The sequence below is a fragment of the Diceros bicornis genome, chromosome 18, assembly GCF_020826845.1.
Source record: "Diceros bicornis minor isolate mBicDic1 chromosome 18, mDicBic1.mat.cur, whole genome shotgun sequence".
Classification (NCBI taxonomy): domain Eukaryota; kingdom Metazoa; phylum Chordata; class Mammalia; order Perissodactyla; family Rhinocerotidae; genus Diceros; species Diceros bicornis.
The window spans coordinates 21488893-21513501 of NC_080757.1; the positions used below are offsets into that span (position 1 = coordinate 21488893).

Below are 24609 nucleotides of genomic sequence, written 5' to 3' on the forward strand. Positions count from 1 at the left end.
TTTCTCTTTATTCTTAGACAGAAGCATTAAAGTGTGTGGCTCAGGCTAGCAAGAATAGATCACTGGCAGATTTTGAAAAGGTAAGTGCAATATTGGGTTGGTAGGGAACGGGTGGAGGAGGAGGGGTATTTATAGTCATGCATTGCTTAACGATGGGTATGTTTAGAGAAGTGCGTTGGTAGGGAATTTCATTGTTGTGTGAACATCATTGAGTGTACTTACACAAACCTAGATGGTATAGCTTACTACAGACCTAGTCTATATGGTACTAATCTTATGGGACCACTGTTGTATATGCGGTGTCATTGACCAAAACGTCGTTATGCAGCGCCTGACTGTAAGTACTTTTTTAAAAAACTTTTTATTTTAAATGATTTTAGTTTCACAAGAAGTTGCAAAGGTAGTTGAGTGATCCCATTTGCCATTCACCCAGTTTTCCCCAATGGTTAAATATTAATTATAGTATAGTATCAAAACCAGCACTTTTGTACAATGAAACTTGTTGAGTTGTAATACCTCATTTATATACAGTACCTTTCAATTTCAGAAAGTTCTTTCTGTCATCCTTTTTTCATTTTGATTTTTCACAAGAAACGTATTATCTGCATTTTATGGTTAAGGGAGTTGGGATTCAAAGAGGATGCCCAGAGTCACTCAGCTAATATGTGTCAGGGTTTGACTCCAGGCCTAATGTTTGTTCCACATAGCACGGTCTTAGGTGTTCCTTCAGCTCCAGAAATGCTAGGTCTCCTCCTCTTCTGTGGACAAAAGGGAAGTCTTGATGTGTGCATGTGGACCAAAAGACACTTCCTCAAGATGATGTTCTAGGCTTGCTTTGCCTCCTGTGCCTTTTACTTAATGCTTGCAAAGGTTTGAAAAGGGAGAAAAAGTTGTTTAAGAAGTCGAGTGAGACAGATATTCTTTTCTGAACCTCTCTCTTAGTCTGCGTATAATGGCCAACTTAATAAAAACAAACCTAGATCCAGGAAGAAAAACTTAGTGGGGATGGAGACTAGACCATGTGGCTCTAACTGTCCGCAAGATTCATCATCTTCCTGGAATTTTCTTGCCAATTTCATTTCCTTACTTGGCATGATTTGCTTGCTTCCCTTAACTCCTTATAGCACAGCTGACATGAGGCTGGGATATTGAGACCATTACTAAAGGTAAATAAATCACATACATGAATAAACAGTCTAGATCATTTTATCCCAAAGTTTGGGATGTTTGATGGAACACTTCTATCAGGGTTTCCTTAGAAAAAGAGTCTGTGATCAGATATTTAGGAAACACTGGGGCTAAACAAAATTAGAAAGGTGCTTTGTTTTCTGTTAACTGCAGAGCTATACTGTGCTGATGGTCCTTGTAAAACTCCAAGAGCTAGCTGTGGAATTCAGCATTTCCCTTTATTTAACCTCAGAATTCTTTTTTTTTTTTTTTCCATGGAGACCCTGTTTGTTTTGTGGAATACATAGTGAGAACTGCTTGTGTAGTTAATTTGGCTTAGAAGCCAGGCTGCTCTTGTGGCTTACATGGTTTGAGCTGTCAACATGAGGCTTTCGGACAGACAGATGGTGCCTAGGGTGGCTCCATCTTTTAGTTCTTGATATTCCTTTTCTTCTGCCTTCTGTCATGGCTGTCCTTCAATCTCCCCAAATCCCCTAGAACTTCAGTCAACCATATGGTTACAAGGGCTAGCAGACTACTTAGGAAGCTAGGAGGAGCATGACTTTCAAGGGCTTCTTTTTGTCAATCTCTGTGACCCGCTTTTTTGGCAGGCCCTGACAGATTACCGGGCAGAGCTCCGGGATGACCCAATCATCAGCACACACTTGGCCAAATTGTATGATAACTTACTGGAACAGAATCTGATCCGAGTCATTGAGCCTTTTTCCCGAGTACAGGTAAGAATCCTCCTGGGGATTCGAGCTATTATCTTGCAAGGGGGAGTTTCTGGCGAGGCATCCTCACTATAGCCCCCTCCCTTCCTCCACACATCCACAATAGGAACTCGCTTCTAGGAGTGTGCTTGGTGGGCAAGAGACCACCAAGAGCTTGGGATTTTCTTGACAGGGAACAAGAGTTGAGGAGAGGGATGCTGTAGGGTAGAGGCTGGTGAGATCGTCTCTGCTTATATTTAGTGCAGTCTCCTCCTTGCTTTTGTAGTCATCACGCATGTGGTAAATGTTTCTTGTTCTGACTGTGTGGGACAGAAGTGTGTTTATTGTCTGTAGTGATGAAGGGCAGGCAGATGGACATAGCACAAGAGACCTAAAAACAGCCAGAGAGAGTCTGGTCGTATAGAGACATTCAGCAGGATTTCAAGAGATACAGCTATTCCCCACCCCACTCCCACCCCCATATTAGAGGCAAAGATAAAACTTTCAGTGTTGGTGTCTCTCTACCTTTCCTTTTAGATTGAACACATATCTAGCCTCATCAAACTCTCCAAGGTAAGGAGTCCTGAGCTTGTGTTGGGGGGCTGGGAGTGGGGAAAGGGGTGTGTGGAGGGGCTGGCGTTTACACCTGATGGGCCTTGTTGGAAAGCTTCCAAACTTCTCAGTGGGGATTGGGGACCGTGGGCTCAGAGCTGGAGTTGCATTATTGCTGTTTTGTTTTCAATCCATTTGCTGTAAGACTCTTTTATACAAGGCTTTCATGTCAGTGTGGTCTCTGACTAGTGGATGCTGGTCCCTTTAATCATGTGCTTTGATTTTAGGCCGATGTGGAAAGGAAATTATCACAGATGATTCTTGACAAGAAATTTCATGGTGAGTAACAGTCATATAGGCGAGTGGGCTGGTGGTGGTGAAATGGTTGAAGAGGCATCATGCTCTTGTTTATCTTGAAAGAAGATGTTCCATTTGTTTCACCTGGTGGTTCCCTGGGATCCTTGCCCCTCTTACCCCTGCGATGAGAATGTATAATGAACATGCACAAATGGAAGAGAGAGATGAGTTGTTTTCCCCTCTTTTGTGGAGAAAGTGAGGCAGCTAGGGAGCAGGCTGCTTCTCAGATGGTTTTGTGTCTAATCCCTTCTTTTACCTGGGTTGCCCTTGTGTTTCCTGCAGGGATCTTGGACCAGGGGGAGGGTGTCTTGATTATTTTTGATGAACCCCCAGTAGATAAAACTTATGAAGCTGCTCTGGAAACAATTCAGAACATGAGTAAAGTAGTGGATTCCCTCTACAACAAAGCCAAGAAACTGACATAGGTGAGTGCTGGCTCTGGGACCCGGGCCTGGGCAGCGCTGTCTCCTGCCTGTCGAGACTGAAAGCCTCCTGGTGGCCTCACGGTTTCCTCGATTGACACTGCTCTGTCTTCTCTTGCAGAGTTGGATCTGTAGCGGTCCTTTGGAGAGTGTGTGTGGCGGGAGAGTGAACCTTTGGGGAAAATGCTAGGAGATTCTTTTTTCGTTTATGTTCTACTTTTCGCTCGGAAAGTTTTTAAATCCTCATTTGGTGCATCTGTATTCCAGCCGATAGGTGTGCCAGTTTTCATGTAATCTTTACTGGCCCAACTTGGGAGTGGGGAACTTGCTTAAAAAAAAAGAAAAAGAAAAAAAAAAGGTTATTCTAAATAAAAGGAAAAAGGCTTACACTACCTAAAGCTGTGCTCTCTGCCTCCTGGGAGAGGGCCGCAAAGCCAGGCGCTCCGCCAACCACTGGGGCTCCTAATTCACCCGCTGGGCGTCACTTCTCTTCAGAATTGGGTGTTTGCCTGACCATCAAAGCAACGACTTTTTATTCTGTTTGTACTGAACCAAAACAAACAACTGTGTATAGACTGCTGTTTTCTTTTTTATTTGAAAAGAGGTGTTTCGGTGTTCTTTCCCCTGCTATATGGCCTGTCCACCTGCCTTTCCCCCCACCAGTGGCTCCAGCAAACTGGCTCAAGGTCCCACCGCCGCCGCCACAGCAGCAGCAGCACCTGCATGGCTCCACTGCAACCTGTGAAGGAATGGGGATGGGGCCAGGAGCTAGTGTCCACCACGGCCGCACGGGGAGCAGTGTGGGCCCTCAAGGGGCCTGCTGTGCATGTGGCTCTTTTTAACACAGTAAACTAGATTAGATGTCAGTGTTTTAATTGCCCCTCTCCTCTGCTCTTTTCTCTCTCCCTTCTCTTTCCCCTCGGTAAACCAGGAGACCATCACACGTCTCTTCCTTCCTCCTTCCCCGCTCCAGGGGAGTCTGGCTGTCTGAAATCCATGAGCTTCTCTCCCTGTCCCACTCCTCCTCTCCTGTTGTCAGATGGATTTATTCCTTTTTTAAACAGTGAACATCGGAAATGAGACTGTGGGGTGTTTTCTTGTTTTTTTTTTTTAAATTTTTGTTGGGTTTTCAAGTAACCTCATGTCCTCCTCCCAGGGAGCTTCTTTATTTACCTCTTAGAAATGGAACGGATGGGAGGTGGAGCACTGTATTTCAGCATGCTTTGTTTTATGAGGAGATTACATAGCAAGGCTTTAATGCCATTTGGGCAGGTAAGCTTCTGCACCGCTGTTGTGCTCAGCTATATTTTCTTCTTCTCATCTCCTCTTTGTCGTCTCTCTTTTCCTCTTCCTCTACTCCTGCCTCCTTCCTGCTGGCCTTTTTATCTTTCTTTCCCTTTCTCAGATTATCCTTCCAGGTTTTCGTAATAAATTTATATTTTGTAAAAGGATTTTGTTGTACCAGGTTTTGCATCCTCACTGAATCTGACTGGCTTTTATTTTCCTCTCCAAAATCAGGTTTTTGTTCTCAACATCTCTCCCCATCATGTTCAGTCACTGTTTTGGTTTTGGCACCATCAATATCAAATGTACAAACGGTTCTTGCTAACCAACACCAGGTATATCTGATGTTCAGATGAGTTCCAATAAAAACAATTTTTTTTTCAAAAAGTGTCCTTTCTTGAGTGCTGGAGGGCTTCTGATCAAGTCCAGACAGCTCGGTGTAGCCCTCTAGACTGGCCAAAGCCCTGCTATCTCATTTGCTTCATGGGAGACCTTTATATCTGGGGTAAAGAGGAGGGCTTTGGGGAAGAAAGTTGGTCTGTGAGGTCTGAAATGGAAAGTGGTGTTCAGGTATCTTTGTGTTGTTCCAAGGAATGTGGTCCAGAGAGGACAGGGGGTTTGGGTGGTAATATCCTCTGAGCCTATTTCCTCATCTACACGATGAGGATGGCCCTTCCTTGGTAGGTAATTGTGGTGTGAGGATTACATGAAGTCATGGAAATGCAAGTGCCTGGAGAGTCCTGACATTCAATTGTGGTTTAGTTTCCATTTGGAATTTTCAGAAGCAATGATTTTCATATTGCCCCTCAGATCCTGAGGTCTGAGTTCTTCTGAGGGACTCGGGCCACTGGGAGGGAGAGGTCAGCTCTAGCCGCCAACTCCACTTCAGTCTGAGCAACTCTGCTATTGTTTGTTTTAGTATCATGTCTCTGTGTACACTTTTACTTGTAGGAAGAGTTTTGCTTTAATGAAGGACTTTAAAAAATATTCCAAAGGGATCAAGAGCTGGAGCAGAGGGAAGGGATTTCCCAAGCCTAGGGCAGCCCCGAGGAGCTCAATTGGGCAGCAGCGCTTTCTTCTGCTCCCTTTGCAGGTCTGATGACTTTCTGTAGCCCTGTGCTGTCTAGTGTGTAGCCACTGGCCACATGGGGCTGTTGAGCCCTTGAAATGTGGCTAGTTTGAACTGATGCACTGCAAATGTAAACACAAAGCAGACTTTGAAGACTTAGTATGAAAAGAATGTAAAATAGCTCAACTTTTTATATATATATATCTATGTTGAAATATTTTGAGCATTATTGGGTTAAATATATTATTACAATTCACCTATTTCTTTACCTTTTTAATGTGGCTACTAGAAAATATTAAATTACCTATGTGGCTTGCATTTGTGGCTCACGTTATATTTTTTTTGGACAGTGTTGCTCTAGACCTTCAGGACTTGATGGCTTCCTTTCCCAGGCCTCAAATAAACTGAGTCTAGGCAGCTGAGAGGGTCAGGGAGCCCATGGGCTGGGTTAGGCCTGGCTCCCTCATCTAGGGACCCTTCCTGGCACCAGCCGTTATGGTGCCAGGGCTTTGTTGGGTGTTAATGAAATACTGGTGGTGTTGGGAGCAAAAGCTGAGGCACTTGGCTCTGGAGCCCTGTTGCGTGCTCGAGTTATATAATCTGTGCTGCCCAGAAGGGCCACTAGATGTTGCTCTGTGATCCTTGAAAGAACAAAGCATGACTTCCTCAGGAGCCAGGGCTCAGCCCTGCTTTATTTGGAACCCTTTCTGGAAGCTAGCTGGCTGGGGCCTTGGCCTCCCTCCCTTGGGGTGGTATGGGAAGGGGGGACATGCAGAGGATGGGGACTCTCCAACGACACCTGGGCATCCCAGCCCAGCGGTGCAGATAACAAGCAGGCTGGCCCTTCTGGCAGCTCGAGATAGGCTATATGATAAATAGGCTGATTGATGGGGGTGGGATTTAGAGGTCCTCCCTGCAATTCTCTGATGAAGATTGGGAAGAAAACAGCTCTGCATCAGTCAGCTGGATCTGCCCTCTGGGTCCCTGATTCTGCCATTTCTGGCAGATCATTGCCCTTTCTTCCTTGCTTTCCAGTTCGAGCAGTGATGGGAGCTTGAGGGTGGTGGTGGTGGTGGTGGGTTGAGGGAGCAGAGGAGCTGTGTGGTGCCTTGAAACAGGCAGAACAGGCATGGCATGGGTGGATAGGGGTTCTGGACAACTCTTTCCCTCAGTCACAACAGCAGTGGGCTGGCAGCACCATCCCATTCATGCTTTGCTGCAAACATGACTTTGCCTTTGACAAATGTGAGGAGGTTAGGGTAGTTCTGCCAAGAGTTCTTTTTGAAGGTGCTACGGAAAGACTGGCTGGACGAAGGCATGCGAGGACACCAGAGTTGAGCCAGGCTGGAAAAGGCCCAGGCAAACATATGCTTTCTTGGCTTGGAAAACGAGCTGGGGTGAAGTGGAGCTTGGTACTGCCCACCATGAATTGGAATTAGCTAGAATTAGGGTAACAGGGTGGGTCCAGATAGTTCTAAGGGGTGGATTACAGGCTTAGAAATCTTTGCATATTTTGGGAAATGGAAAGCACGTAACCTTTGTTCAACACTAGAATCTGAAGGGGACCTTGAGAAAAGGCAATGTGGACATGGGCCAGCTCAGGAGCTGGGCCTCTCCACTAGGGGCTGGAGGAAAAAAGGCTGGAGTTCATCTTTGCCTTAGAAAGGAAGAGTCATTGGTCCAGGGGACGTGGAGATTCCTTCTTAGAGCTTCTTACTCTAGAGAAAGGGAGTTGAGGACAGCTCCATTTGAACTGCAGGTAGGGGTTGTACACTGAGAAACATTCAGAGGGAGGGAGTCTGCCTTCCTCTTTTTTTTTTTTTGGTGAGGAAGATTAGCCCTGAGCTAACATCCATGCCAATCCTCCTCTTTTTGCTGAGGAAGACTGGCCTTGAGCTAACATCCGTGTCCATCTTCCTCCACTTTATGTGGGACACCGCCACAGCATGGCCTGACAAGCGGTGCGTCTGTGCGCACCTGGGATCTGAACCCTGGGGCTGCCAACAGCGGAGCACGCGCACTTAACCGCTACGCCACAGGCCGGCCCCTGCCTTCATCTTCTAAGTTAAGATGACAGCTGCTGTGGATGTTTCTGAAGGGCTGTGGAAGAAGTAGCCCTTGGTACAGAGCAATGCATGTTCTACTATATGGCCACCAAGGTCCCTAAAGTTTGAGTAGCACTGTTCTGAATGATACCAGATCTCTTTTTCTGTTCTGCTTAGGGCAGTAGGCAAAGCTGGCACAGGTTGACAGCCTAGTGTGATGGAGTGGTCTGGAGTCAGGGACTTGGGTATTCTCTGGATTGCCACTTCCTCATCACTAGGTCTAGAGGTGATACTTTGGATTAAGATATGGTTTGAGTCTCCTGTTTCCCAGGTTTGTGGTCAAATCTGAATGAATCTCCAGAACCAAACTAAAAGAATAACAAATGAAAAATGGCCTTTGTGAAGGATCTGGATTCTTATCTGAGAACAGTTACTAGAACCAGAATTTTACTAGCACGAAGTCGTCAAATTATACATGTTTAGCATGAAAAACCTTTAAATCAGCGGATCAGAGGCGGGTTGGAGCAGTGGCTTCAGTTTAACTATAACAGATAAGCGGGCGAGTGGAAATTTCGAGGTCACATTTGTGATGGGCTCAGTATTGGCCCATCTCTGGGGTAGCGGCAGAGCTAGGGGCCTCAGGGCCCTGTCCCAGGTGTGGTGTGGGAAAGCCAGTTGCTGTTTGTGGAATGGCCCAGAACTGCCTATGTCTCTCTGGCCTAGATTTCTGACACCTACCTGGGCCATGGGCATTTACTGGGGATGGGGGAATGGAGGTCCCAGAGAGGAAGGCACCAAAACCGATGGGACAGTCTGTTCCGGATGCGCGTGGCACTCGGCTTCAGCAAAGGCTTCGCCTCTCCTCGCCTTCCTCCTTGAGCTCCCTAGCTTGTTTCCTGGGTGACGAGGATGTAAATGGAAGGAGGGAGCTCGGGGCCCCGGCCTCTGTGGATGGCTTCTCGGGCGCCAGCCTCAGCCCCGGCGGGCCGCGCGTCGCCAGGGCGGGGACGCGGCCGAGAGCGCCCCCGCGGCCCGCAGCCGTGGGCGCCGCGGCGGGAACAAAGGCAGCACGTGTCTGGGCGGGGCGGCGGGCGGGGTCGGCTCTCAGCCCCGCCCCGCCTCCGGCGCTCCCCACTCGCCCAACACGGCGGTCCGGGGCACCGGGGACTCTCACGCGGCCGGGCTGCTGCTGGCGCGGCGGCGCAGAGCGGGCGAGCAGTGCGGGAGGGGGCGGCCCCCGAGCGGCGGGGCGGGGCCGGCGCCGCGAGTACCCGCCGCCGCCGCCGCCGCCCGAGTCCGGGTCGTAGATGGGGCGCGGCGAGTAGAGGCGCCTCGGGCTCGCGGCCGCGTCCCTGCCCGCACCGCGCGAGGCTCGTGCTGAGGACGGCGGCGGCCCCGACTCCGCGGCGAGACCAGGCCCGCCCGGGCCGGCCCGGGGCCGCGCGCGCGCCCCCGAGAGGGAGGCCGCTGAGGCGCGCGCCGGGGCGGGAGCGGGAGCGCGGCGGCGGCGAAGGCGGCCGAGCGGGGGGCGGGGCCGCGGCGCCTGCAGAACCTTGGACAGAAGCTCCGGAGCCGCCGCGGCCGCCGAGCGCGAGCCCCGCCGAGCCGCGGCGCGCATTGCGGAGGGCGCGGAGCGCAGGAGCCGCCGCCTGCCCGGTAAGCCTGCGCCCCGAGGCCGCCGCTGCCCCCTGGGAGCCAGGGCCGGGGTCGGGGCCGCGCGGGGTTGAGGCAGGGGGGTCCTCCCGCTGCCATCCGGCCCGCGGCGGCGGCGGCGGCGGCGGCGGCGGCGGCGGGCGGGGGTTTTGCAGTGGAGGCGGCCAGGCTGCGGCGCGGGGGCGCGGGCGGGGCCGCAGAGCCCGGGGAAGGCCCGCGTCCGGGCACCGGGTCCACGAGGGTCGCCGAGGCCCGGGCGGAGGAGCGCGGCGCGAGTCCCGCTTGGTGCTGAGAACCATCTTGTTTTCCACACAGATCCGAAGGGGCAGCACGGGACCCCGGGAGCGCCCCCGCCTCCTCCCCGGGGCCGCCGCGGGCTCCGTGAGCCGCTTTTTCCCTCCGGCCGGCAGGCTGGGCGCGCAGGGGCGCGGGCCCCCGCCCGGCGCGCAGCGGCACCATGGGCACGGTGCTGTCCCTGTCCCCCAGCTACCGGAAGGCCACGCTCTTTGAGGATGGCGCGGCCACGGTGGGCCACTACACGGCCGTGCAGAACAGCAAGAACGCCAAGGACAAGAACCTGAAGCGGCACTCCATCATCTCCGTGCTGCCTTGGAAGAGGATCGTGGCGGTGTCGGCCAAGAAGAAGAACTCCAAGAAGGTGCAGCCTAACAGCAGCTACCAGAACAACATCACGCACCTCAACAATGAGAACCTGAAGAAGTCGCTGTCGTGCGCCAACCTGTCCACGTTCGCCCAGCCCCCACCGGCCCAGCCGCCCGCACCCCCTGCCAGCCAGCTCTCGGGCTCCCAGACCGGTGTCTCTTCTTCCGTCAAGAAGGCCCCGCACCCTGCTGTCACCTCCGCAGGGACGCCCAAACGGGTCATCGTCCAGGCGTCCACCAGCGAGCTGCTGCGCTGTCTGGGCGAGTTTCTCTGTCGCCGGTGCTACCGCCTGAAGCACCTGTCCCCCACGGACCCTGTGCTCTGGCTGCGCAGCGTGGACCGCTCCCTGCTTCTGCAGGGCTGGCAGGACCAGGGCTTCATCACGCCGGCCAACGTGGTCTTCCTCTACATGCTCTGCAGGGATGTAATCTCCTCTGAGGTGGGTTCTGATCACGAGCTCCAGGCTGTCCTGCTGACCTGCCTGTACCTCTCCTACTCCTACATGGGCAACGAGATCTCCTATCCGCTCAAGCCCTTCCTGGTGGAGAGTTGCAAGGAGGCCTTTTGGGACCGCTGTCTCTCCGTCATCAACCTCATGAGCTCCAAGATGCTGCAGATCAATGCCGACCCGCACTACTTCACACAGGTGTTCTCCGACCTGAAGAACGAGAGTGGCCAGGAGGACAAGAAGCGGCTCCTCCTAGGGCTCGATCGGTGAACCCTGTAGCCCGCATCATGGCTCAAGGATTCAATCCATTTTTAAAAATTTATTATTAAACAAATCAGATTTTGTGTACAGTATGTGTCCAGCAAAGCCACCAAGGGCCGCTCCCTTCCCACCTTCTCTCCTTGGGGTTTTCTTCAGCCGTGCCAAGAACTCTGGGCACTTTTGAACTCCCGAACCTTGTGCAAAACCCAGAAGATGTATTCAGAGCCACCCAGGCCCCTGACCTCTCGCTTTGGGGCATTCAGAGGACTGACCTGCTTCTGCCACCTGAGCCCTTGCTGGACCAGGGCAGGTGAGGCTGTCTGCCGCTCCCTGTGTGGAAGCTGGAGAGGGGCCTCTGGCCAGTTAGCCCAGGGAGGAATTGGCATTTCTGCTTGGAGGCCCTTTTCTGGCTCCTGTTTTGGGTCGTCCATTCTCCCAGAGGCTCCTGGAGCCAGCCACCCTGACTGAGCCGCGTGGGGTTGTGAGGCAAGATGCCCACCGCCCTGGGACGACCTCTTCAATCGAGGAGAAGCCGCCCTGGTGGAAAGAGTGCGTCCTGTCGTTTGACCATGCACGACCCTGGTTTGCTCTTTTGTCTTTTTTAGGGAGAAGGGCTTTCCTTTAGTGGAGACATGGAATTCGCCCCCCAGCCCGGCCCTCTTGTCTCCTGCCCTAGCCATGTTGGTGGTGTTGGTTAATGAGCTGGTTTGACTCAGTAAGTTCTTTCATTTTGGGTCCCAGCTAAAGGGGTGGGGTGAAGCTGGGGACAGCTCCTTTCCTGGGTGAATTTTTCATTTGACTAATGCAGCTTACCGTGTGGTGAAGGCCAGGACAGCTGCAGGTGCCCGTTATCAACAGCCTGCCTTCTGGGCAGGTGGGGGTGCCATGCCTGAGACCCAGCCGGTGCCCACCAAAGGGCTAAAGGCCTCTTGCTGGTGCACATGCCATTTGTCCTGCAGAGCTGGGCGGGTGATGTCAGGGATCAGGGTGATGTGGTAATGACGTACCCCTGCCCCCACCCCTGTTCATTTAAAGCTGTTTCCAAACAGTTCAGTTTCTTCTGAAGATGAAGCCTTGTCCTGCAAGGCCCAGGGAGACAGCTGGATCTTGGAGACAATTACAAGATGGGAGTAGAACTCCTGATGGCTTTGGAAGCCTGCTGATTCTACAACTGATCATTTGCAGCTGCTGGTTTGGGTTTCCACTTGACCCTAGTGGCTGTAAAAACACATAATGTGTACTTAATCAGTTTTCTTTCTAATTCTCCCAGATTGGTGGCTTGGGACTTGGGAGAGGACCAAGAGAAGGGAGCACGTCTTCCTCCATGGCCCATCAGTCTGGCTTTGGGGAACAAAGACCAATGTGAAGATGCTACAGAGAATTCTCTCTTCTAGTCCCAATCCCCCCGCAAGTGCTGGAATGGGGGGCTGGGTGTGGGGTGGGGCAGAGGGTCGTTTTACATAGGATTAGGTTCCAGGTGGCTGCCGATTTCAGCACAAGCACTACTGAAATTCACATAAAAAAGAGAAAGCTGTGAAAGTGACGTCCTGGTTTATGAGGCCTGGAGCAGAGCCTGCTGGCCTGGGGTGTTCCCAGATATGAGGAAGAGGGCCTGCCTGTGCCAGGGGAGCATTTGCCCCAGCTGTGCCTCGAGGTCCACGCTGAGCCATTGCCGGGACTGCCGGATAATCTGATGCGGAGCTGGAAGGAACCTGCGGCTGCTGGCACAGACTTCCCCGCAGCGCCTCTTCTCTGTGGGAGTTGTCACACAGCCTGTCTGTTCAGATCCTGCTGCCACGTGTGACCTGAGGTAGGAGGGCCCGTGGGGGCAGTGGGCCCTGGCGGCGTGGAAGAGGGAGCTTCGGGTGCCGAGTCTCAAGAGGAGGGGCAGTGCGCGTTTGTAGTCACTCATTCGGCTGCCTGAACTTGGCCTGAAACTGTGCGGTTGAGTTGCACCCACAGGATTCCAGTTCTGTGTGTTTCCTTCTCTTTCTCCATATTTATTTTTTTATTTTTTGGAGGAGGTGCAAATTTCAGGAATGGTTGGAGACTAAGGAAATAACTCTCTAGTTCCATCAATGTGAAGCCTGTTGTGTTCTCCCTCCCCTTGCACTGGTCATCAGTATTGTGTAAAGGAACTCAGACACTTGAGTGTGCAAGCAATGAACCCATTTGACATGCTGCTATGAAGACTACTTTTAGAACAACAATAAAAAAAAGGAAAAAAACTAACCTACAAAAAAAAACCCTTTATTCTTTAATTGTTGCTTTTACAGTGATATTGTGCATGCAAACCAGGAGCATTTTGTGTCTTAAGAAAAATAATCTTAGAACAGATGGCTGTGAAAATTACACCCGTGCACAGAACAAGTCACAGGAATAATAGTTCCAGATTTGGTTTTTCTCTCTTTCTTGTAAACCTGAAGGGTTGATATATTCTTTCCATGCAGTTATTAGAATTTAGTTTTGTTCCAACAGTTGTTAAACTTGCAATGAAAAGGAAATGTGCCATTTTTTTCACTCGGAATTATTCATAGCTGTATATTTGAAACTGCTAATTACACACGTGCGATGTATGTTGGTTTTTTAGTGCAATTTCCTCTGTAGCTATTCTTTGACCAAACTGTGGGTATTGTTAATATTAATTTATATTTGTCTCATTTTGTATGTATGTAGTGTGTTTGTAAGTATGTGTGGTTTATAATCTGACAAGGTCATGAAGCTCAGTTTGGCTGTAATTTAATTCCCCTTATTTTTATTTATTTTTGTACTGTGCTGATTAAATAAAATGCACTGACCATCCATTACATAGACCTCTTTTGTGGACACGTCATTCGTGAGCAGGCTGGGGGCCCCTTTTATAAATGATTCCTGCGCTCAGAACATAATTAGATTTGTGTTATGGGGGAGGGAGAAGAGCAGGGAGGAGAGCAGGGTTAGGGGAGAGGGCTTAACGAGCGCGTGCGTTAACGATAAGGTGATTACGATACAAGCGCAGGTTAAGTCCATTCTGGTTTAGCTGCTGGGTGGGGGCAGGAGTTGCTCCCCAAAGGCTCCTTTGGCTTGGTGGAGCTAGGTGACTGAGACTGCCTGCCAGGCAGGCCCAGGCCCAGGCATGGCCTGGTGAGGGCTGGCCGAGTGGGTCCTGCAGGGGCGCCAGGCCTCAGACCCTGTTTGTGGAGCTCGGCTCTAAGGCTGCTGCCCCCAGGCGTCCTGGGCCTGGCTCTGCTCAGCACTCACTGCCCAGAGGCTCCAGGCCAGCAGGAATGGACTGGTGTCCACGTGGCTCAACCCTGCCAGCTTGGCTCTGTGCAGGTTTCCGAGAGAGAGAAAGCCAGCCCTCAGGCTCCCGGACAAGCAGCCACCCCAGCCCGTAATTGTGGCCAGGGTGGGGCCCCCTAACGGCTGTATTGCCAGTGGTCTGTGCCCACTCATGCCACCAGCCTAAGCCTCAGGGACCAGGGCAGTGTGGACTCCATCCTCCCCAGGCCTTGCACCCCCTGTTCTGGAGCTGCCCCTGGACACTAGGAAGGCATCTCTGCTCAGGCTGCACCTTGGGAGCCGTCAGCCTTGTGATCCCGGCCACTGGCTTTCCTCAGGGCACCTCCCTTGGTCTGAATCACGGAAGCTACACTGCACGTTCTTTCCCACCAATGACCAGTGAGCGAGCAGCATCCTGGGTGCTGAGGAGGCCTTGTCGCCCCACAAGGCCTTGCCTGCCTGCAGCACCCTCACCCACCCCCTGCCCCACCATGAGGTCCTGATTGCTCGCTCACTCGTTCTCCTGCCACTCCCACTGTCCCCAACCAGCCAGCACGGGGAGAGGCTCACTGACTGGTCCCCTTTCTACTCAGACCCTCCCTAAGCTGCAGCCGTGGGAATCCGAGCCTTTTACATCAATGTGCTTGGGTTTCAGTAAACATGAAGGCACTGGGCTTCGGGTGCAGCACACAGGCCTCAACATGGTGGAAGGAAGAGTCTGGATTTCACTCCACTGCCGCCGCCTCCCACAGCTCTCTTCCCGCTCGCTATTGAATACTTCAGTTCAAGAGCCTCAGGTAAATTATCTTCCATTTCTCCTTATTTGTGACTAACGCTCTCTTCCATCCTCTGGGGTAACAGCTGACTTGACACAAGCTAAAATTTCACAATTATAGGTCCAGTTTTCAATTACAGGTAAGCAGAACACCTTTAAAAATAAGATTTAATGCTTTATTGCTCTTGATGGTAAATCAAAATATGCTTTAGAAATAAAGTTAATTTAATGGAAAATAGGAATATACGCACCAAACTATAAAACTGCATTTAATTAAATCAAGAGAAACACTTCACTGCATACGTTCACTGTGTCTTCCTGCTTTCCCCTTGGCACCCTGGAAGCATCACCATGATCACACCCTAAATTCCCGGTCCTTCTTCAGTTGCCACACTGTGACTTCTTTTGGGACATCATGAAAAAGTGCTGTGGACAGCCAGCATCCTCTGGCCCTCAGCCGGGAGGCCTGGCCCTGGGCTAAGGGGCCACAGGCAATGTGGAAAGGCGAGAGGAAGGACTCCAGACCCCCTCCTCCTCTTGAGCCTCGGAAAGGCACTCATTTGGCATGTTCCATTTTGGTGTGTCTAAAACATACGTCTGCATGTATCTAGTGTAAAGCAACAAGTTTGGGGAAGTAAGTGGAAGAGAGGCGATGTTCCAGTTAAGATGGTTCAACTAGTGTCAAGGTGATGGGCGAAACCATGAGCGTTGCTAAACTGGGCTGGTGGCGCCTCTGTGCCGTGCAGGCAGCTGACCAGGCTTTGAGAATGAGAATGGGTTTCCAAGGACAGGATGCCAATAGGATTTTTTGTTGCAAATTGCACACGGTGCAAATGTTTGCAAGCCCTGGGAAGTGGGGGTGGGGGGTGCGCATGAGACCAGGCTGCTGGGACCCTCTGAGGAAGAGCTGGGTGACCACATCGGGCACTGGGCAAGGCACAGGAGGCTGCACTAAGGCACTTGGTGTATTTTTCGGGGTCAGGGTGGCAGGACAGGAGCATAGAGGGAGGAGGTGGCAGGGTGGAGGGGCAGTGTCAGAAAGTGAAGGAGGCGTGGGCTCACCCTCAGCCCCCTCACCACAGGGGGTACCCAGAGTTGCTCCTTCCTTTAGGGCTCCTGGCTGGGAGGCCTGGGCTGCCCAGAGGTTCGCAGCATCCTCCTCAGCTGAGGCTCAGGGAGGGTGATCTCAGGAAGGCATCTGAAGCACATGTGCTTTCTGCTGGGCAGAATGGGCAAGACGGTGGCATTCTCCTGGCATGAGGTCCGGGTGCCCAGCAGCCTGGGCCCCAGCTGTGGCAGGGGTCCGTGCAGGGTGGGGTCTGTGCAGGGCAGGGGTGGGCATCCTGGCCTGGCCCGCAGTGCCAGGACCCCACGCTTGGTTTTCAATCTCTCCCCTTCCCAGAAATGCTGCGTGCTCTGACATTCCCGCCCCAGTCCTGGTTCTCCAAATGAGTATGAAACAGAAGGGGAAAATTCCACACCCCTGAGTGCTCCCCTGGCCCCTGTGACTCCATTTCCTTATTAGTGTTCCTGACATGAGTGTGGGCACAGCAGACATGATATATGATTAGCAACCCTGCAAACTACAAAAGTAAGTGGAAGACAACCATGGGCGCAGGCTGTGGGTGCAGCAAGATAAGCCCCGGAGCGTCTCCGCACTGCTCTCTCCCGGGGAGGGGCAGGAGGCCCAGGGGCAGGCTCTGGGCAGGCTGGACTGCCAGCTGGGCGTGGCCGCTCTGCCGGCCACTGGTTCCTGGGCTGAGGGGCTGGCCCTACAGGTGAACCTGCATACTTGGTGGCTTTGGCTGGCTGCTGGGGGCAAGGAGCTCTGAGAAGCTCCCTGAGCTGGGTCACAGGGGCTGCCATCACCTTGGGGGAGGGGGTGGCAGGCTGGGCTCTCGGAGAAAGTAGGGCTACATCCCCAGCTCATCTCCACCAAATCTCCCCCAATCCTCCCAGGGGAGCATGTCTTTGGTCGGGGAAACTGCGTCCTGGGCTCCCCCCACCCCACCCCTTGCAGGGTCAGCAGCTGGTCACTGGGTCAAGGCACGCTGACTTGTCCTGGCCAGTCGAGGGAGGCCCTCACTGACTGAAGGCACCATCCAGTTGCTTCTGAGGTGCGATGTGGTCTGACTGTCAGCCCAGGGTCTGGGGCAGCGCACCGGGGTCTTTGGTTTGTTGAGTGGCGACCGTGGAAAGTAGAGACAGAGGAAGATGGAGAGCAAAGGCAGAAAGCTAGGAAGAAAACTTCAGGGGAGGGGCCTTAGAGAAGGCAGAAGAGGGCTCCTCCCTAAGCTCGGGCCCTCGCGAGCTGATTTCTAGTGGGCAGTAGCAGGGATTCAGCAATTAGACTGGAACCTACGATGCTGAGCGGTGGGGGCGGCCGCCCCGGGCCCATGGTGCTGCAGGCTCCGCAACCCCCGCTCCCTGGCGAGGCCTCCCGGGTGAGCGGTCAGTTCCCGGGCACGCTGAGGGTGAAGCCCGAACGGTTCTTGGTGAAGTCGGGCTCTGGCTGGTTGAGCCGCGTTTCCACGGAGACGGTGCACTTCTTCCCATGCAGGCTGCACTGCACGGGGTTGGTGACGTTGACTTGAAGGTGGCGCTTCTCACTGGAACAAACAAAAAGACCAGACAGGCAGTTAGCAGGCAGCCAGAGTGGGGTGAATTTCCCTGGCAACCCCCAGCGCCTGCCATTTGCCAAGCTCCTGTGGGCCTCACAGGTGCCCAGGGGACACGGGCCCAGGAGGCTCAGAGCGGGGCTTGAGAAGCCCCAAGAGAGGGCGAGGACAGGAAAGACGGGTGCTGGGCTGCAGCCTCAAGCCAAAGCCATCAGGGAGCAGAGGGCTGAAGTTCTGGCCCTGAGCCTGCTGCCAGCTCCAGAGAACCCGGCGTGTTGAGCTGGACCAGAGGAGAGAGATGCGGTGGAACCACAGCCACCAAGTGTCTGGCCTGAGGCCGGACCCAGTCACGGGCTTTAGATGTCACTGGGGGGCTTGTCATGAGGGGCACGAGGTTCTGATTCCTGGCTACTCCTCAGTTATCTCGGATTGCAACAGGGAGCCCTGGGAGGCTGTGTCCAGGGACAAATGGAGACCCTTCCCTGAACACTCTCCCTGACGAGAGAAAGGTCTGACGAGAGAAAGGTGATGGAGACTCCCTCCACGAGCCCTGGCTCCCCGCTGCCTGTCACGGGGCCCGGCTGTTAGAAGTGGGTCTGCCTCCAGTTTCCGCAGGGCCCTGTGCAGGCTCCTCTCATTCTGGCACCTGGGGCCATGACTTGGCTTTGCCACCGAGCACCAAGGCCGCTCTGCTGATGGACCCCACCGGCCCAGCAGCTGGGGAGGGCAGGAGGGTCGAGGGTGCTTCCACTTCTGTATCCACATGAAGCCCTGTGCAGTCGGAGCTCACAGTCCCCTGCCTGGGAGCCACGTGTCTCCTGCTGGCCCGCAGGGGCTTGGCCAGGGCTCCAGAGCTCCAAGTGGGTGTCAGCGCCCAGGAGCCTGAAGCAGTGGGGGTGGCGAGGCTGTGCACCTGCTGAGTAGGAGCAGACGCCCTGTCCCCCAGCTCCTTATGCTGCACCGAATACACTTAAGATGCTTCTTATTTTAAGAGCTGAGAAACCTGTCGACACAGGCTGGCACCTCGCGTCTGCTCACACATGCCGGCACAGTCCCACGCTGCACCTGGGCCTGGGCATTGGCAGCCTGCTCCGAGCTGGGAGGCGACAGGAGAAAGGAGAAGGGCCCGCTGGCCTGGGCCTCCAGACAGGATGGGCTGGCTCTGCTCCCGTCCTGTGGACGCCTTCGTCTCTCAGGGCGGCGTCTGGGCTGTGGGCGGGTTGGGCCCCCTTGCACTGGGCTCCCTGGACCGATGTCGCTCTTAGTGTTGAGCAGCGAGTGCCACGTTTCTGCACTGCAGGGGGAGGCCAGGCTGAGGCTGGCACCCCTGTGCTTCTGCCTGGCCCGGCCAGGCTCACTGGGCCACATGAGTGTGGGGAGCTTTCTAGGCACTGACTGGCCCAAGAGGCACACTCACTCAGACACCTTCTTTTCCGGCCACCCTGAGGCAGCCCCTCCTGGCCGCCAGACAGCACCCAGCCACAGTGCTGTGGGAGGGGCCGACGGCAGCCGCCCTCATGGCCTCGGCGTGCCCAGGACACGTCAGTTTCGCTGGAGCCCCCAGCCCAGGGGCGCCTCCCCAGAATGCCCAGTAGGCCTGCCCTACAGGGTGCCCCACGGTCTGGGAAGTAATTTGAGGTGTTCTTAGCGGCTCTTCTCATGGCCGTTTCCTACCTGCTTTCTCATTAAACGTGTCATGGAGGCAGAAAATGGCCACAGGAAGAGACCCATGTTATCACTTGTGGGCATTAGGTAGCTAATACCTAATGTCTTGTCAGCTGCAGCTAAAACCTTGGCTTAGACGTTATTTTTAACCAGACTTGAACACAAAAATAGCAGAGCCCGTCAGAGGCAGTGACTCAGGCACTTCTTCATGCCTGCGGGAGCCAGGGGTGCTGTGCAGGGTAGATGTGCCGTCCGTGGCTGCGGGTCTGGGTGTGGGGCCCTGTGACCCTCGTCCTGGCCCTCGTGCTGGCCCAGAGCAGGCAAAGCCCGGCACTGCAGCCCTGCCTGCGGCTGGGACGCCTCCGGGACCCGGCTTCCCGCTGGCCGGAGCCTGCATCTTTCCCTGCAGGTTCCCGAGCCTGGGTGGCCTCCCTGCCTCCCTCTGTCAGCCTGGTACTGCCTCTGGGTCCCTCTGTGCTGGACTCAGGTCCTCTGGAAGCCTCCCTGGTGGCGTCCCCCTTCTGACCCTGGCAGAGGCCTCCCCTTGCCCTCGCCTCCTGGTGGCATGTGTCTTTCCATTAGTGCACTGCCGGGGACAGGCTCTGCCTCCCACTTCCTGCGTCTGCCCTCCCCTCCCCATGGAGCCTGGTACAGTAGTGCGCACACGGTGGGTTCCAGAGTCACCTGGGGACTCAAAGTCTTAGGGAAAGGGCTCTAACAGGGCCACACTTAGTCAGCTTGAAAACACTGAGAAAGGGAAGGGGCATCACCAGCCCTACCCCGACGTTCTCACATTTGCACATTGGGACACGCTGCTCTCAATAGCGTCCCTCTGACTCGAGACCCCTTCCCAGCTACGAGTTCAGTGTCAGCAGAGCTGCCTCACCCTTCCTCCTGCTTTTGGGCTCTTGGTATATCCAGTAACTGCTCTGCAGTCTTAGTGCAGGGTTTATGTTGGGGAGCAAGTGGCTATTACTGAACAGATAACAGGGTAGCAACAGTAGGACTTCACCTTGCAAACGGAGCCCTCGGATGGGGGTGGGGGCTGCAGGATGAGAAGAGCAGCGGAGAACCCGTGCTCCAGATTGCTCTCCCATGCTGGGCTGGGCGGAAAGCACCCCTGCTGTCCTGTGTCCCAGTCAGTGAGCACTGTGGGGTAAATACGGGCTGGGGGAGGAAGTCACAGGAGATGATGGAGGGGCAGACAAGGGACAGTCTCCTTCCGCAGGGAGCTTCCAGCAGAGCGGAAAGCAGAAGCATGCTCTGGGAGATCCCAGCAGATAGTAGACAAGTAACCACCATTTAGACTGTGAGGCTGGCCCTTCCCTGGCCCGGAGCCACTGCCCTACTGAAATGAAGGTTCTCTCTTGAGCAGCGAGAAGGAAAGCTGAGGATGGGGACGCAGCGGATGCAGATGAGCTCTGGGCCCCCTTCCTTCTCCCTGTCCCAGCTCTCCTGCGCCAGCCCAGCAGCTGCTCAGCCCCTCCCTGGCGGCCCTACATGCTGTCCTAGGACGCTGGTTGGTTGTCCTCTCCCTCCCATGGGCAGTGCTGGCATCCCACACCGCAGGCCCAGGCTATGGGGTGGCAGACCCCGGTTGGCAGCAGAGCAGGGGAGATGGTGCAGAGAACCCCCGTGTGCAGAGCGCGTGTCGACTGGCCTCGCCCCTCCATCTCTTCTCAGCCGTGTTTCTGCAGCCTGCCCCCCTCCCAGACCACAGACCCTGATCTAATTCCTACTTCCCAACATCCTCAGCTGAATGAGAATTAATCCGAGATATGTTAGGAAGGAAAGGGTGGTGTTCAGTGGTGGTCCCCACACTTCCCCCTGGATTTCTGCTTGGCGTTTTCTAAGCCCACATGACTTCTCTCCCGGTTCCTCTGAGGTCTGAGTGGAAGAGCAGGGGCCTGAGGGCTGGAGGGCCTGGACTCCTGTAGAAGCTCCACGACCTTGTTCAAGTCACTCAATGTCTGTGCGACCATCAAATGTGTGTAATAAACAGGTTCTTTGCCTACTTTATGAGTGAAGGTAAATGGGTGAATGGTTTCATCCATCCATCAATCCAGCCATCTGCTCTCCGAGCACTTACCAAGTACTTGCTCCACATCAGGCACTGTGCTAGGCACGAGGAGTCCTGAAAATGAGTTTATAGCCAAGATCGGATCTTCCCCTGAGCCCCAGCAAGCTGCTTGCCCTCAGAGGGGCTTTCGTCTGGTGAGTGATGCACATGGGCCACTTTGAAAGATGTGAAGCACTGTATGAGGGGAGCATATGCTATTATTTTGCTTTACAGAAGTAATATTCACTCCTGTCTCAGTTAAGTGCTAAAAACCTCCAAAAGAGATGGGTCAAGAGAGCTATTCTTACTGAATCAGTTTCTGTTCCTTACACATTTTAGCATAGTTCATAATTTCCTATGAATGCTTCTGTGTGAATATGCCCTTCCTGAATGTCTTACATCCTAGGGGGTGGATTCTAACCCTGTGTTAAATCCTGCAAGTTTAATGGAGCAGCCATGCCATAGGTACTGGTCTCCACTTTCTGAATGCAAGCTCCTGGAGGGCTGTGAGGGAACTCATGGGGCCTCAGACACACACCCTGCATGCAGAGGGTGCTCCCCCGTGCTCCTGGGCGACACCTGCACGTCTAGCCAGGCTGCTGTCCTGGGCTTGCTGGGTCCGCACGGTGTGCAGGCCTTGGTTCATCTGCTCTGCACACTGCTCTCCTCCAGCAACACAACTTCATCAACTTCTAATACTGCAGCCTCATACACGAGGAAGACGCCGGGCATGATTGGTCAAGATCCTCGTGGGACTAAAACATGCCCAGTCCGTGAAGTTCATTCAAAAGGGAAAGTGACCAGACAGCCTGCAAAATGGGAGGCTCGCAGGAGGGAGGCCCGCTCCTTAGCAAAGGAATATTCTGTACTTTCACCTTAAGTGACAACATATGCCTGCGCTCCTGCTCCTTGCCTTGGCGCAGCCCTGAGCGGCCATGCCGTGCTTCTCAGCCTGTCTTCACGGGGCTGCTGTGGGGTTTGGGCAAAAGAGGTGGCTGAGTAGCTACGATGTGTTGAGTTCCTAACAGAACAACGAGAAGAACCCGCCTTCTGGTCTGGAGAGCTTGGCTAAGCAACACCCAGCTGGTGCTGTCCACACGCTGCCGTTGACAGACAACAAAGGAAGACAACGTTGATGGATTTTGTTGGATCCTCAATGAGTCAAACGTGGAATTACCACATGACCCAGAATGACACAGAATTACCACATGACCCAGCAATGCCACTCTGGATATATACCCAAACCGAGAACAGGTGTTCCAACAAAAACTTGTAGAGGAATGTTTATAGCAGCATTATTCACAATAAGCAAAAGGCAGAAACAACCCAAATGTCTATCAACTGATGAAGGACAAACAAAACGTGGTATGTCCATTCAATGAAATAGTGTTCAGCCATAAAAGGAATGAAGTACTGATAGACGCTACATCATGGACGAACCCTGAAAACACTATGCTAAGTGAAATAAGCCAGACGCAAAAAGGCACATATTGTCTAATTCCACTTACATGAATGTCCAGAATAGACAAATCCATAGAGACAGAAAACGGATTAGAGGAGTGGCGGTGTGGAGGGACTGCTTAAAGGGTACAGGGTTTCCTTTTGAGTGATGAATATATTCTGGAACTAGATAGTGGTGACGGTTGCACAACACTGTGAATGCACTAAATAGGACAAATGGTAAATTTTAGGTTATGTGTTTTAATTTCTTAAAAAGTGACTGATCTAAAGGAAAAATAAGAACTTGCCCTCAAATCATGTTTTCTGTCCCCATTTCAAGTTCAACCAAAATGGTTTTGAGAGCAGCAAAAGGTTTCTGGTGCCTATTCTGGAGACAGAGCAGTAGCAAAGCGCAGTGGCATTCAGGGAGTGGGGAGTGTCAAGTGTCAAGTGATATCTCTTGCTCCAGCTTCACCACACCGGAAATCTTGATGGAGCCAGAGTGCTTTCCTAATTTTTTAAAGGAAAGAAAGCAGATTTTATAGATGGAGGCAGGGTATCTCCCTCTGATGGTGCGCCAAGCCAGATGACAGCTGCCCACAGCGGCTGGCTGCAGGGGGAGGGGCTCTTGCCTCCCCATCTTCTGTTACAGGATTTAATGGCTCAGCAAACTGTGGGATTTGGGGACTTTCATCTTGTTTCATCTGTTCCAAGCCATCATTGCAGACAAATGGCCTTTATCAAATTACTTTCCTCCATTTTTCACTTAAGACTCCCATCCTCTGCTCGTTAGAGAAATCTGTGGGTAAACGCGAAACTCCATCCATGTGAGTCCCTGTGCTGACTGAGCACTGACAGGTCCTGCGCACAGTGGGGCAAGTCTCTCTAGGAGCTGAACCAGCCCAGAAAACGTCCCCGCCTGTCCAGAGCCCTCGTCAGCTGGGGTTAGGAGACGCTGACCCACTGGCCTGCCCTACGCAGGCCAGGACTCGGGGAAATGAGTGAGCCCCTTTCTCTTCTCCAGGGCATTCCAATGGTGTTCCCTACTAGAGCGTGGTGACCCTGGTTCTAATGAATGCACTTTAAAGGGGAGCGGAATGGAGGTGAGGGGAAATGCTGTAGCCTGGTGAAGGCATTCTCTGCTGGCGTGGCAAGGAGCTCCTGAGAACTCGAGGCTAACGCAACGTTCGCTCGTGCTTGCTCACAGGATGTGGTGGGAGGAAGCTCGCCTTGCACATAGCGCAGGCAGGTAGTAAACAGATGCTTTTCAAAGTGATGATCAATGTAAGTGTTTCATGATAAACCCCAGAATCACAAAGACAGGCCGCTCTCTGTCCAGACGCCGCGGGGACGCACGCGCTCTGCTCTCGCCGAGGACAATGGCTGCTGATGGGGCGTCTGGAGCTCATGTCTGCAGCTGTTCCCTGGGCCTTTCACTTCCGTCAAGAAGCAAGTCCCTCTGCTCATGTCAAACCACAGAGGGCAGCTCTTTCAAAATCCTGCTTTAGGAACTGCTACTTCTGTTTTTGTCAGGGTGGAAGGGATCCTTTCAGCACGGTCACCTCTAAAGCGAGTCTGAGAGACCAGCGCCCACGCAATCCTGAGGGTGGGGGTGTCGCGCCTCCCAGCCTGTTGAGTCCTTTTTGGGTTTGCAGCTGGTGAGGGATGGGGGTGACATCATTTTTATTTAGAAAATAAAACTTCTCTCGTCCTTAAACGGCTCTCAGCAGGCAGCTCATCCTGAGGCCCCAGCGCGCCCCGGCACCTGCCTCCACCACATCACTGAACTGGTCTGGCTCCCAGGACCAGCAGGTAGAATCCCCACTTACCCTACCTGTGGCCCCGACACTGCTCCCAGCCCCTCCCGGCCAGGACGCCCGTCCCCCACGGCTCTCTCCTCACCGACGGCCATCACCCGTTTCTCCCCCACCTGCTCTCCTTCTCTTGGCAGCTATTTACCAAGCACCTATGATGGGCCGGGCCCCGTCCAGAGAGAGAGAGCACAGAATGAGTGGGACGCAGGCCCCAGGCTCAGGGCACTCCCATTTTTGATGGGGAGATGGGCAAGTGTTAACACCCCTCCATACACACAGAGGAGGGCCGCCTAAGCCTGGGTGGCTGGGTGGCCTTCTAGAGGGGGTGACGTCAAGATTGACC

General features: G+C 53.5%; 3 protein-coding genes and 1 long non-coding RNA gene across 6 annotated transcripts in view; 3 read left to right on the top strand and 1 right to left on the bottom strand.

Annotated features, from left to right (window-relative positions):
* Positions 1-3603, top strand: part of PSMD11 (proteasome 26S subunit, non-ATPase 11) — a 30529-nt gene extending 26926 nt beyond the window's left edge. The window contains exons 9-14 of the mRNA XM_058560349.1: positions 18-80; positions 1779-1904; positions 2418-2453; positions 2720-2771; positions 3072-3214; positions 3333-3603. Coding sequence (XP_058416332.1) covers positions 18-80; positions 1779-1904; positions 2418-2453; positions 2720-2771; positions 3072-3214 — 420 coding nt within the window. The 3' untranslated portion in view covers positions 3333-3603. The remainder of the gene's footprint in view (positions 1-17; positions 81-1778; positions 1905-2417; positions 2454-2719; positions 2772-3071; positions 3215-3332) is intronic.
* Positions 3604-9172: 5569 nt separating this feature from the next.
* CDK5R1 (cyclin dependent kinase 5 regulatory subunit 1) lies at positions 9173-13441 on the top strand. 2 transcript variants are annotated; one of them, XM_058560354.1, is made up of 2 exons: positions 9173-9265; positions 9578-13441. In XM_058560354.1, the coding sequence occupies exon 2, from the start codon at positions 9720-9722 to the stop codon at positions 10641-10643; it is 924 nt and encodes a 307-aa protein (XP_058416337.1). In that variant the 5' UTR covers positions 9173-9265; positions 9578-9719; the 3' UTR covers positions 10644-13441. The 2 variants fall into 2 exon arrangements, 1 of the variants encoding a protein (XP_058416337.1); XR_009222690.1 differs by lacking the exon at positions 9173-9265 and having other exon boundaries at positions 9526-10944; positions 11240-13441.
* Positions 13442-14189: 748 nt separating this feature from the next.
* Positions 14190-24609, top strand: part of LOC131417226 (uncharacterized) — a 37163-nt gene continuing 26743 nt past the window's right edge. Inside the window, exon 1 of the long non-coding RNA XR_009222692.1 lies at positions 14190-14692. This is a non-coding gene — a long non-coding RNA (uncharacterized LOC131417226). The remainder of the gene's footprint in view (positions 14693-24609) is intronic.
* MYO1D (myosin ID) overlaps positions 14833-24609 on the bottom strand; it is a 305600-nt gene continuing 295823 nt past the window's right edge. For both annotated transcript variants that reach the window (XM_058560353.1, XM_058560350.1), the window contains one exon: positions 14833-17279. In XM_058560353.1, the coding sequence (XP_058416336.1) occupies positions 17123-17279 (157 nt within the window). In that variant the 3' untranslated portion in view covers positions 14833-17122. The remainder of the gene's footprint in view (positions 17280-24609) is intronic.